The sequence below is a fragment of the Trachurus trachurus genome (genome assembly GCF_905171665.1).
Source record: "Trachurus trachurus genome assembly, chromosome: 19".
NCBI classification, from domain to species: domain Eukaryota; kingdom Metazoa; phylum Chordata; class Actinopteri; order Carangiformes; family Carangidae; genus Trachurus; species Trachurus trachurus.
In genome coordinates, this window is record NC_139913.1 from 23,185,983 (window position 1) to 23,198,624 (window position 12,642).

The 12,642-nt window shown below is 41.3% G+C and overlaps 1 protein-coding gene across 1 annotated transcript; it reads left to right on the plus strand.

Moving 5' to 3' along the window:
• Window positions 1-868: 868 nt before the first annotated feature.
• rundc3ab (RUN domain containing 3Ab) lies at window positions 869-9,713 on the plus strand (the record flags this gene model as incomplete). Its single annotated transcript, XM_083994175.1, has 11 exons — window positions 869-975; window positions 4,360-4,481; window positions 4,843-4,970; window positions 5,249-5,334; window positions 5,423-5,512; window positions 6,546-6,626; window positions 6,762-6,927; window positions 7,104-7,261; window positions 8,343-8,462; window positions 9,378-9,478; window positions 9,571-9,713. 11 exons carry the CDS (start codon window positions 869-871, stop codon window positions 9,711-9,713), a joined length of 1,302 nt encoding a protein of 433 aa, XP_083850301.1.
• Window positions 9,714-12,642: the final 2,929 nt, after the last annotated feature.

The following is a 12,642-nucleotide window of genomic DNA, read 5'->3' on the forward strand; positions in this document are numbered from 1 at the left end:
CTTAGCCTACTTTGTTTTGATGCTAATACAGCATTACTGTGAGTATTAGTCAGGGTCTTATGCAGAAAAATTCTGTCGTACAAAGATTAGACTACTGGGTTTTTTTTGTGGGCCCTAGTAGGCTACTGGACGCTGGGCCCCTAGAATTATCATCACCTTTCTCCCCTATACAACGGCCCTGTCTGTCAGCACATATCTATAAAAAAAGGGTGAATAAGACAGCCAGCATTTATCAGTAAAAATCTTCATATTTTACACCGTATAATGTTTAAGGTTGAATGTTTTTATGGCCGCTCTTTTTCATTAAATTGAAATATGATTGTGGTTTAGGGAAAAAAATCACAAAAATTCAGCCTCCATGGAAACTTAAGGATGCTCAGCTCTTTTTAGTATGTTGTATGACATATATAACACAAGTTTATAAGGCTTTACTGTGTGTCAGTATATTGGATATTCATCTCTTTTGCAGACACCCCATGCCTAGAGCTATAGGGGTGCAGCCTAGATATCACAGAAGCTGCTGAGGTGATGCGTCATGCAGTCTGCATGATGCGAGATGATCCAATAACGTCATGATGAGGTCAAAAAAGAGGCGGAGAGAGAGAGAGAGAGAGAGAGAGAGAGAGAGAGAGAGAGAGAGAGAGAGAGAGAGAGAGCACAGATGCATTTGACTCCTCTGTGCAAAAGAGTAATAATAAAAACAGAACAACACACTTCATGTTCTGATGAGCAGAGCTGCTGATGCGGGCGGGCAGCATCTTCTGTTTCAGCCAGAAGTGAATGAGGAGGGCCGGTGACCGACAGGGAGGGGTCCTTTGATAGCAGGGCGGCCTCTTCCTCCTCCTCCTCCTCCTCCTCCTCCTCCTGGATGGAGCCGGGCTGTGTTCAGGCAGCGATGGCCATGGGAGATGTCTCGAAAAAAGCGTCGGCTCGGAACGTGGCGGTGGAGAGAAAAAACCTCATCACCGTCTGCAGGTCAGTTTATTGTCAAGGAGAGACTGCGCCTGTGTGTCAGTGCGTGTGCGTGTTATATTGAGCTTATCCTGTGACATATAGCCTGATTGCGGCTGTAACAACACACATTGGTGCTGGTGTTTTTATTCTCACCACAATCATGAATATACAGAAGACATCCGCGTCTACGTCATCCTTATAATAAATCATTTTAATTAACTCTGTACCATCAGTGGGGGGCGCGCGGACAAAAAGCCGGTTATGTCCAATCAACGACCTTCGATGACAAGCAGCGACTGATTTAATGTAAAATCCAACTGCACACACACGCGCACACACACTGGCCTCTCAGTGTGAGTTTAGCGTTGTCATCTTTGTCATTGCAATTTATTTTCTATCCGCTGATGGCGTGGTTGCTATGACGACAACCTTCCTGGGGCAAGGACTAGCTGGCACCCCAGGGACTCGGGGCAGGGAGGCAGTAGGCTATAGACATCAACCCCTGATTGGACTTTGTGAAGATGTTGGGAAGAGGATTGGAAGTTAAATGGCATTTATGTAGTTTGAATGATATGTGGAAGACAAGTGACAACACCTGCAGACTCATCCTTACTCACTGATGAGTTGACATGCATTTGTCCATGTATGGGCTGAACCTTATGGAGGAGACCTGGAGAAAAGACTGATCCAGAGATGAATGTAAACACCCATAGCTGCAGTCGTAGCAGCAAATTTAAAGCTGCAGTTGATTGAAACTCTATAACAAATGACCATGTTACTGTATGTAGGCTTAGGCTACAAGGGGTTGTTGTCACACGACTCTGTCATACCCTCAGCTTAAGTGAGCATTTTATCACCTTTTAATTTAATGTTTTCTTTTTTTTGGTCAGAAAATTAAATGTTTTGGTTCTCACTGCTCTCATAGCATTGCAGCTGTTTTCAGCTAAAGCACTCGATCAGAGTTATTGTACGCTAGGGCCGTAGGGGAGAAAGGTGATGATAACTCTAGGGGCCCGGCGCCCAGTAGGGCCCACAAAAAACCCCAGTAGTCTAATCTTTGTATGACTGATTTATTCTGCATAAGACCCTGACTAATACTCATAGTAATGCTGCATTAGCATCAAAACTAAGTAGGTTAAATAAAAAAATATAATACATAAGTAGTCTAAGAAAAAAAACTGGAAAAGTTAGGGGCCCACTTTTGTATTGGCCCAGAATTCCTAGCAACAGCACTGACGCTAGGCTACCTGTCCATAGAGCTGAGATTGGGTCCTTCCCAACTCTCTTTATGGATTTACGGGTATAAACCAAACATTTTTTTAAAGATGTTGGCTGTTATGATTTAAATTTCAGACTTTGAGTTGGACATGTAAACCACATAACCTTAAACCACATCCTACTGTGGCCCTATACCACAGCAACCTGGCCCAACCCGACTCGGGATGCTCTCAAGCTCAGGGCACAGAATCAGATCTCTTCCTCTCTATCACTAAATCACAGATATAACATGGTTAGCAACAGAATATCTCTAATGGAGCCTTAGTGCCCATAAAATTTCCCACGAAGAGGCAGTGAAGACCACAAGTGTGTAATGTGGACATGTAAACAGGCAACAATCAGCTAGCTAACGCCACATGATCTTACAGTAAAAGGTGATAACATGTTGTTCAATCAGACAGTTTTCACTGCCCCCAAGTGAGCAAAATGCTGACATTGCAGTTTTGAATGATCATACTTTTCTCAAAATAAAACAAAAAATACAGAAAAATATAAATATGCAGATATACACTCGATCTGCCATTCAAGTCAAAATTTTTGACTTGAGTTTTTATTTTAAACTAAGTGTAATTGCAAATTGTAACATGAAGTCATAAGTCTGTGGTCTTCATAGGTCTGTTTTAGGTCCATATCATGTGACTGCAAGTGCACAGGATGGACATGTGGACTCCAGTCACATGTCCTGTATGTCCTCGTCATTTTAGACTTGAAGGGCAGTAACACCTATTAAACACCCTCAAATATCACACACTCACATTCTGACATTTGCTCAAGTCTGCACCTCTGCCGAGCGTCTGTCAGGTGTATCTGGGTCGTGTCGCGGCCCCGCTGTCTGTAATACAGTGAATACACGGGGGATTGTGCTCGTTTTGAAGATCGTCAACCAATTATTGTCCAGTATCTGCCCACTGTCAGAGCAGCTGAATGAGACATTGTTGCAGTCGGAACAATGGAGAGTGAAATCACTTGCCTCATGGCCTGAGTTAGGATAGGCATTGTGTTATGTACGGACACACAAACTGACTGGGCAATGGGCATGGACTAGAAAGTGCTCAGATGTTTACATTTGGCCACAAATCCTTACAGCTAATACAATAAACAGTCAAGAAAATATATGTGGAGCTACTTCTTGCTCAGTCTGTGTCAGCTAGGAGTTATTTGGTCCATATGGCTCCTTTCATTACACAGCATATTTCTCTGTCACTGGACAAATAACATTTGGCAGGTGTTCTTGGAGCAAATAGCCCCTCTGAATTATTTAGTCTGCAGGAAGATATTTAGGAACGGTCATTTCATGAGAAGGATGAGGTTGCCCAAAATAAACTGAAGAGTTTTACCTCTCACAGGACAGGGGGTTGTGGTCGATGGTGAATAGATTATGGCAGGAGGTCACACAAGCAGAACCTTTAATTATGCAGGTACATTGTTATGTAGTGTATATATTAGCTCAGATTATTTAGCCTCTCTAGGGATGGAAATGTCAGCTGGCCACTCCATCATTTTGGCCCAAAATGAAATATCCCAGCTACTACCAGATCACCATGAAATTTGTGACAGACATTCTGGTGATTTTCTGCTTTTTCCAGCAAGTAAAAATTAAAGCAACCCGCCCCCAAAAAATTATGTATTCAGCTATAATTATTCACATACACACCAAAATGTTCTTCCTGTGTCTCACAGGATAGCATCCTTACAACCATGAATATATTACATCAGAATTGAGTCATAACTTTAAGCTGTCCAGTAAAACTAGACAGCTAAATTGAGTTGTTGGAGCTTCCTGAGAGCTTTCCCCTTCCCCAACGTCTCCCTCCCAGTAAATGGGCGACATCCGGCTCGACTGTGGAAATGAGAGTCAGCAGGAAAATGGAGAGCACAGTGTGAGAATCAACAGTTCACAGACAATCATTCACTTCTGAATTTACAGGTTTTGTTATCGATGACTTTGTCTTGATGAATTCATTTTATTTAAAATGCTAAAGTCAAAGTGGAAGAGAGAGAGCAGTAATCAACTGATCTACTTATCCCCGACTAATATTCCCATGATGATTTTATTGATGGCATTTAATCTCTTAGTTTAAACCTTATCTTTCTCTTTCTCTTTCTCTTTCTCTCTAACTCACACAGGTTTTCGGTGAAGACGCTGTTGGAGAAATACACAGCCGAGCCCATCGATGATTCATCTGAGGAGTTCATCAATTTCGCAGCCATCCTAGAACACATCCTCAGCCACCGTTTTAAAGGTGCCAGTAGGAATATTTAGATCCAGTTATGGGGATTGACTGCATGTTAGAGGGATGACGTTATAGAACTTTATTAAAACAAGCGATGAATATTAATTTATTATTTATACACATAAACATGAAGTAAAATCAATTGAATTCAAACCTACTTAAATTCACACAGACTTGTTGTAATTTTTCTGCATGAAGAGTGGGAAGCAAAACCCGTGGACGTCTTCCATTAGCAGCAGCTGTTTTTGGTCTCGTTCCTGTCGAATCACCCACACTCGAGCTGCTCCACTTGGCTCAGGACGCCACCATTCACTGAGAGAAACACACTTTTTTTACATAATATATAATATTCATTTCACTTTCTTCCTTTTTTTAGGCTCCGGCAGCTGGTTCGATGGTCAGAGGTGTTACTGGGACTACATCCGCCTTGCCTGTGCTAAAGTCCCCAACAGCTGCATCAGTAGCATCGAGAGCATGGAAAACATCAGCACCTCACGAGCCAAGGCAAGTCCTACATCGTTACGTAACTGTGATGAATGAAACCATAACTGATTATATTAATAAAGCGGGAGAGAAAAAATTTGAAGAGACTTTCACTGCATTCCCCACTAACGCTCAAAGCTCATTAAAGATTCACAAGGCTGCTGCAGTTTGGACTGTAATGACCCTTTTCTGAGAGTTACAGCATTTTTGTGTAACGCAGCACTTTCATATTATATGTCTGACATATATTCAACTTATATTAAAGACATCATTATCTTACACTCTGGTGCCGTCTGCAGGGCCGAGCCTGGATCAGAGTAGCGCTGATGGAGAAGAGGCTCTCTGAATACATCGCTACTGCTCTGAGGGACAGCAGGACAACCAGGTAAGACCGAGCAGGTGCAGCTGCCTCACTGTCCCCACTGGAAACCTTGTCCCCATGGTGACTGTCTCCATCTGTGTGATGATTTCAGGAGGCTCTATGCAGAAGGCGCCATCTTGTTAAGAGAAGAAGCCACAGTCCTCACAGGGATGCTCATAGGTCTCGGAGCCATAGACTTCAGGTGACCTTTGACCTTTAACTAAAGTTACATTTGGGTATACTGTATGTAGTTTTTTTTTTGGTAACACTTTACTTGAATAGGTATTCATAAGATTGACATAACACTGTCATAACCATGACATAACAGCTGTCATAAACATCAATGAATACTTATGACAGCTGTCGTTAAAGCAGAAGTAAGTGATATATTTGTGTTAATATAAGTCTTAAATAGTTATATCTTCCGACAGCAATCACTTCTATAGAGTGTTTGGTCTGAAACACGGGTCTGTCAGTCACTCTGCTCTGCTCTGAGTCGAGGAGAAAACATTTATCGTATCCTACAGTTTTTATCCAATGAGGAGAGAGAACGGCATGCAGGGCTGTGTGTGCAGCCAAGGGACGCGCCTGAATGTGGTGACGTAGGGACGAGGACTGTTATGGTGCGTTCAAGGAAACTCGTATTTTTCCGACCGTGAAGTCGTACCAGTTCGATCTGGTACGAGTTCACCGGTCGGAAGTTACGAGTGGCCGTTATAGTGACTTTCACCGGTAAAACAGGTCGGAAAAACACGAGTGGGTTGCCTGGAACGCTACAAAGTCGTAAGTGACTTGAATCTGTAATTTACGATTTCAAAAGCCTGCCTGGAACGCAGCATTAGCGAAAACGACCGGACCACTTACTTCTGCTTTAAGTGTCATTCGGTAAGTTATGTCACTTTTAATGCAAAGTTGACATTATTTGAGATGTTTTTGTTCTGACAACTTGACATAAAGACAATTTCAACTGTCATAGCAGACCTAATTGCCAAACTTTAAAAATGATGTCAAGTTCTCATAACAAGGACATCTCAAATAATGTCAACTTTGCATTAAAAGTGACATAACTTACCGAATGACACTTAACGACAGCTGTCATAAGTATTCATTGATGTTTATGACAGCTGTTATGTCATGGTTATGACAGTTTATGTCAATCTTATGAATACCTATTCAAGTAAAGTGTTACCGGGTTTTTTTTTTGGTCTTATTTCTATGTGTTATTTCTTCCATAGTTTCTGTCTGAAGGGAGAAGCCTTGGATGGAAAGTCGTCCGCAGTGATTGATTACACACCGTACTTGAAATTCACACAAAGGTATATTCACTGACAGTGGAGAGAAAAAAGCTTAGTCACAACCAATATAATCTTCCTACTGTTTCAGACTCACTTTACGTAGCCAGCAATGACAGTTTGACCCTGAACTCATCCAATCGACCGCCCCTGTCGTAGCTATGACTACCTGAGTGATGACGACGATCAGAGGAGCGTTGACAGCAGCACGAGCGACGACAGCGTCCCCGAACACCCCTACATCCCCCTGGTCACCGACGAGGAGAGCTGGAGCACAAAGTGTCGCAAGATGGAGCAGAGGTTCAAGATTGTCAATGCTCAGAAGGTGGGCAGCAAAGTAGTATTTACAATACTGCCTAAAGGAACCGTTCCCACATTTTTCAAATAATTAGTTATCGTAAGTCATATCTTGTTTGTCTTATCCGTTAAACCAAATTGAGTGTGAATGGGTCAGCTGAGGGTGGATATTTCCTGTCGCTCAGTGTGGATGTGTGTTGTCAGGGTTACCTGGAGGAGCTTGTGCGCCTACGTGAGTCCCAGCTGAAGAACACGGAGGCAGACAACAAGAGGCTAAAGGCCCGACTGGAGGAGCTGCAGGGCCAGAGCCACCAGGAGAAGAAGGAACTTGAGGCCATAGTCCTGGAGCTTCAGGAGCAACTGTGAGTGCTGCACTCGTATGGTCGTGTTCAGGTTTCGGAAAGAGAGAGGAGTCCCGCACACTGAACAACTTGCTTAATCGACAGTTTATTGCAACGTTTCGGTCCAACAGACCTTCGTCAGGCAAACATTAGATAGAGGCTGAGAGCCATCTTTGAATAGGGAGTGGCTGAGTGACGCACCGGCTCCCATTCAAAGAAATATTATCAAAAGTCACATATCCAATATCGAAAATACAGAAATAACATGTTGAATAGTATCTATATCACAAAAATAGATAAACATTGACAATGAGTGGGGAGTGGCTCTGACGCACATCCTTCCCTCACATGCATCATATAAGAGACATGAAATACACAAGAATACAAGAAATATCAAAATGTGTCAAAAGTTAAACGACTCGACACAATAGTCAATATCATCATCTTCACTACGTGTTCAGGTTTCACCTCATTATTCAGAACATTAGTACGGATGAGTATTAGGGCCATCATGAAAAAAAGAAATGAGAGGAGGAATCATTTTTTTCTTTGTGCACAAAATGTTGAAAAAGATGTCAAAATACAATGTCGAAAATGAAGTTGTTATGTTGAGAAAGAAGTGGAAATACAATGTCGAGAATAAAGTCAAAATGTAAGGTTAGTGGATGGGTTAAAAATACGTACAAATTGAAAACATGCCATATAATATCAATTAAGTAGTTGCATAACTTCAGAAAGCTACTCTTACCGTTACACTCCAAGGATGCGTGCAATTGTCAGTCACTCCACTCCTAATTTGATGGACCACAAAGGAAATTTAGACTTCACTCTTGACATTGACTTCATTCTCGACTTTTCAACTTGTTTTCTTGACATTTCGACTTTAATTTCGACTCAAAATGCATAACAAAAAAAAATCTCCCTCCTCTCATTTCTTTTCCATGAGTGGCCCTAATACTCTTCCGTACATTAAAAGATATACAAAGATATCTGAGATTTGTGAGTCCCAGTCAAACGTTATCAGGCATCGATGTACCAGAAGTGTGGATTTTACTAATACCATCTAAACTCTTCTCTCATATTGTGCCCTCGTGTGCGTCAGGACAAACTTGATTCCGTGTGACACAAATCACCTGGACAAAAACCTTTCGATCCCACTGGTCAACCAGTGGCCGACGCTCCAGCCATACAGCAGCCAAGAGGACGTCAAGCTGTTCCGCAGGTCTGACTGAGCGTCTGTCTCCAGATCAACTCTTTTGTGTTGTGTTGTGATTTTTGTCTCTTCTCTTGAAAGAAGAAACTCACACAAATATATACACTCCAGTAGATCACCAACAAGCATCATGCAAGAAAAGAATTGTGTAACTTGACAAGGATGTGCCATGTAACTGTTCATTTTACTTCTCTCAGATATTGTTTTAATTTTATATACATACACACATGCATAGGTGGCCTACGAGTCCTACCATACACCTCCTTTCCTGTATGGACTTCTTATTCATGCATCTTATGCCATAACACTTTATTTAGACACACAATTAGGAGCCATGATTGGATAGTTATTAATTATAGATAAAATAATTTAAAGGGATAGTTCAACATTTTGGCAAATTGGCCCATTGCCATAATCGCTATAGTCATAGCAGTAGGTTTGTTACCTTAAATAACAATGGAACGTTATGAAACGGAGCCGTTTTCAAGGTTAATACAGGGTAAATACAGAGTCTGCTTGCTGAAAAACTGTCCCTGAACGCAATGCACATCAGCGGTTTTGCATGAATTTACCTCTAAAACAACTCTGTCTGGTAACGTTCTGTTATTATCTCATAGCGTGGTGAATGTGCAGGTCACAACGTTTTGGAGTTGTTGGGTTGTGTATTTGATGAATTTGATGAGGGAAACCAAGAAATTCCCTTAGCCTCCATAGCATAGCCCTGAGCAGCCTGCCGCTCCGCTCCTCCGTTCTAAAAATAGCTTACACCAACAATTAAAGGTAACAAACCTACTGCTATGACTATAGCAATTATGGCAATGGGCCAATTTGCCAAAATGTTGAACTATCCCTTTAACACAGACAAATCCACACACATATTTTCCCTTCTTCTAAACGTGGACCTGTTGACCCGTTGACCTGCAGGAGGAGTTTCCCCAGCACAGAGCTGCTGTCAGTGGAGATCAGCCTGGATTCAGACTCCCAGAGGACTTCAGGGAAAGAGAACGGAAGAGCTTGGTGCACAGGTGAACATTTTAAACACTGTTTTCTCTAGGAAACAACACACAGACACTCTTGAATTAACTCTCCTGTTACATATTTGTCTCCACCCATGTAGACAAGGACTACACTCCCTCCATGATGGGCCTGTGTGGATCCTTGGCCTCGCTCCCGAGCTGCAAGTCTCTGGCTAGCCTCAAGTCCAGCGAGTGCCTGGTCAACATCAGCACAGAGAACAGTCCTGCCCTCTCTCCCAGCTAGGGGGCGCCAAAGAATGACTGCCAACCACTTCACAGACTGAGACAATTCAACATGAAAAGAAAAAAAGAAAAAAGACTTCTTTTGGTGGGCGGACAAATGTGCTCTCTTTTGTGGCCCTTGTGTGAGTCCCTTTATCTTTGCACTCTCTCAACTTACACCTTTTAAAAGCGTATGAGAAAGAGTAGCCTCCCTGTGTGGGACAGTCCAACAAAGATGCAGGAATAGCTGCTGTACTGCCTGATGGCCTCCTTCACTTTCACCGTCTTTTATCGTCTTGACATGATTAAGCCTCCTGGAATGCAAACGACTGGTTCAAGTTTGACCTGTCTTACATCAAGACACTTGATTACAGTAACGTATCTGTCCTGGTCACATTCATCAAAACTCACTGTAGGGTTGTTCCGTCTGTACCTGTCCATTTTGTCTGTGTCTTATCGGTCTGTCGCTGTATCTTCTGCCTGATGCATAATACTGGCAGGATGGGTGAGCTGTTATAACCTTTTAGGAAACAGAAAGAATGTTTTGCCATATTATATTTCACTATTATAAGAGGATGGAAAGAGATAAAAAAAAGAGAGGCCTTTAATGTGCTGAGTCAAAAATGTGGCCAGAGGGTTTTATGATGAAGATTATTTAAAAAAATTAACAGACGCAGCTTTATGATATTAGGATGAATGATGGTTTGGGCCTTATTCAATCATACAGTAGGTTAGATATGGATGTTAGGATGTGACACACGAGACCTGTCAGGCTACCAAGGTTTGCAGAGGTACTACAATGTGAACATGATCAAAAACAGACATTAATCTATTGCATATAAATGCAGAGTGCATTCTGACTATGCAGAGTGAATGTTTTCATTGTCTTTTTCTACAAACCTGGCTTGATAGAGTAGTTTGAGCAGCAGAGAAGTAGTGAATGTGCAGTGAGTATGTGTCATTTGTTTTGTTTGTTTTCATTTTTCTCTCCTGTGATCTTTTCTTTTTTTTATATTATAATTAATTTCATGACATGACTTACTTGTATCATTACCATCATGTAAATTGCAATCTCATGCAGTGTTGAGAGTTGGGATATGTTGTGTTATTTAAAACTGCAATAAAACTGCCTTTTTTTGAAAGATTAAAAGCTGGTGTTCCCTGGATGTGAATTGCTTTCACATTTACACCCTAAACCATCTTGTTACTCACATTGGTTGTTCTGCATTCAACTACTGTGTCACTTTAAGTCTGACTGAAAGAAAACTGACACAAAAACAACCGACTAGGAAACAGAATGAAATTTGCTCTTAATGTATGGCCGGTATCACAGCAATATAATTCACTGTAGATCCAAAAAAAACAACAGAAAACAAAAAAACAACACATGCTCCTTGCCCCTGTGACTTTTTGGTCTTCCTCCCCATTGTTGTTTAACTTTGTGAGCATGACATGGTCTCTCTTCAAATGGGTTTGAAATGGCCTGCGTGAGGTCATAGGTTAGGATCATTAATTCATTAGCCCAGACAAATACACAGAGCTAAACAAACAGGAGCTGGAGCTCCTTTGGTAAACGTTAGAAATGCATTATGCTGGGGATGCATTCCAGATCCACATACTGTCCAATTAGCTGCTTGGCAGTAAATGCATGGATGCCAAGGGGTTGTGAAAAGTTGGGTTTAGTTATCTGGTTTTGTCTTTGGCTGTTTTGTGAAAGTGACATCAATTGTTGGGCGCAGTTGCACGAGATAGATGAGCTGGCTGTTGGACACATGTTTCAGCACTTCACCCTCCTGTGACAAAGCACTTTCACTCCCATTCTGCTGTGCCAGACACATGAGCGTGTTATCTAAGAATGGGCTGAGGTCCCATGTGTATGAGTGCACGTTTTGGGCCAGATTGGTCAGACTGGACCGGTCTGTGAAAGTGCATATCGTGTTATCTTTGCCCCCTTCTCTTGTCCCACCATTGGCACTCCCTTATCTCCCACAATGCACGCTGTCTACATGCATGTACACCACCCAAAACCACTTCACAGTCCACCCAGATGGTGCACACACACCCAGCTGGGTGATTGAATTGGTCTAAGGATAGTATGATGAAATAATCAGCCTGTAGATGAATGAATGAATGAATGAATGAATATAACCATTACAGAACATGGATGGATGTGTATGTTCAGTTGTACCTGTGCTCTACATTTACATTTACATTTACATCTGTTCTGCAAGTCATGCTACAGTGTTGTATATTAAATCATATTTTTCTGTTTCCAGGGATCCAATATGTTTTCATTCATTTTGTAGAGTGAAACCTCTATTACTAGATTCTTGAAAGTTGCATTAAGTACAATCCTTCACAGAGAACAAGTCTGCATTAATTGTTCTCAGATCCCATTTATTCTGCAGTACCTCACAATAAATCTGCTCTTATATTACGTCACCATACATACAAATACTGACAAAAATGAATGTGGACATGAAGGGTGAGAAAATACATTAAAAATAAAAAAAAAAAGAAATTCAATAAACACAAAGGTTGCATGGTTTACAGTAGTGAAATATCACCAATTACATTTAGCCTACTCAAGTATTGCACTAAAACACAACTTTGCAGTAGTTGTAAATTTACTTTACTTTACGTTTCCATTTTATGTCCTACCAACACATTTCAGAGGGGAATACTACACTTTTTTACTCCACTAGGTATGTTACAGTATCTGTAGTTACTTTGCAGATTTAGATTATTAATGCAAAACAAAATGATCTGACAAATGTGTAATGTTATGGTACCACCAGTAGTTAGAATTAACCCCTACCTTCACCAGCTGCAACAATATTTATAACCTACATGAATGCATGAATGCATGAATATTATGATAGTATAATAATATTTTTGCACTTAAAACTTCTGAATCTACAAGTGTCTGTAGAAGATTTGCAGAAGTTGTA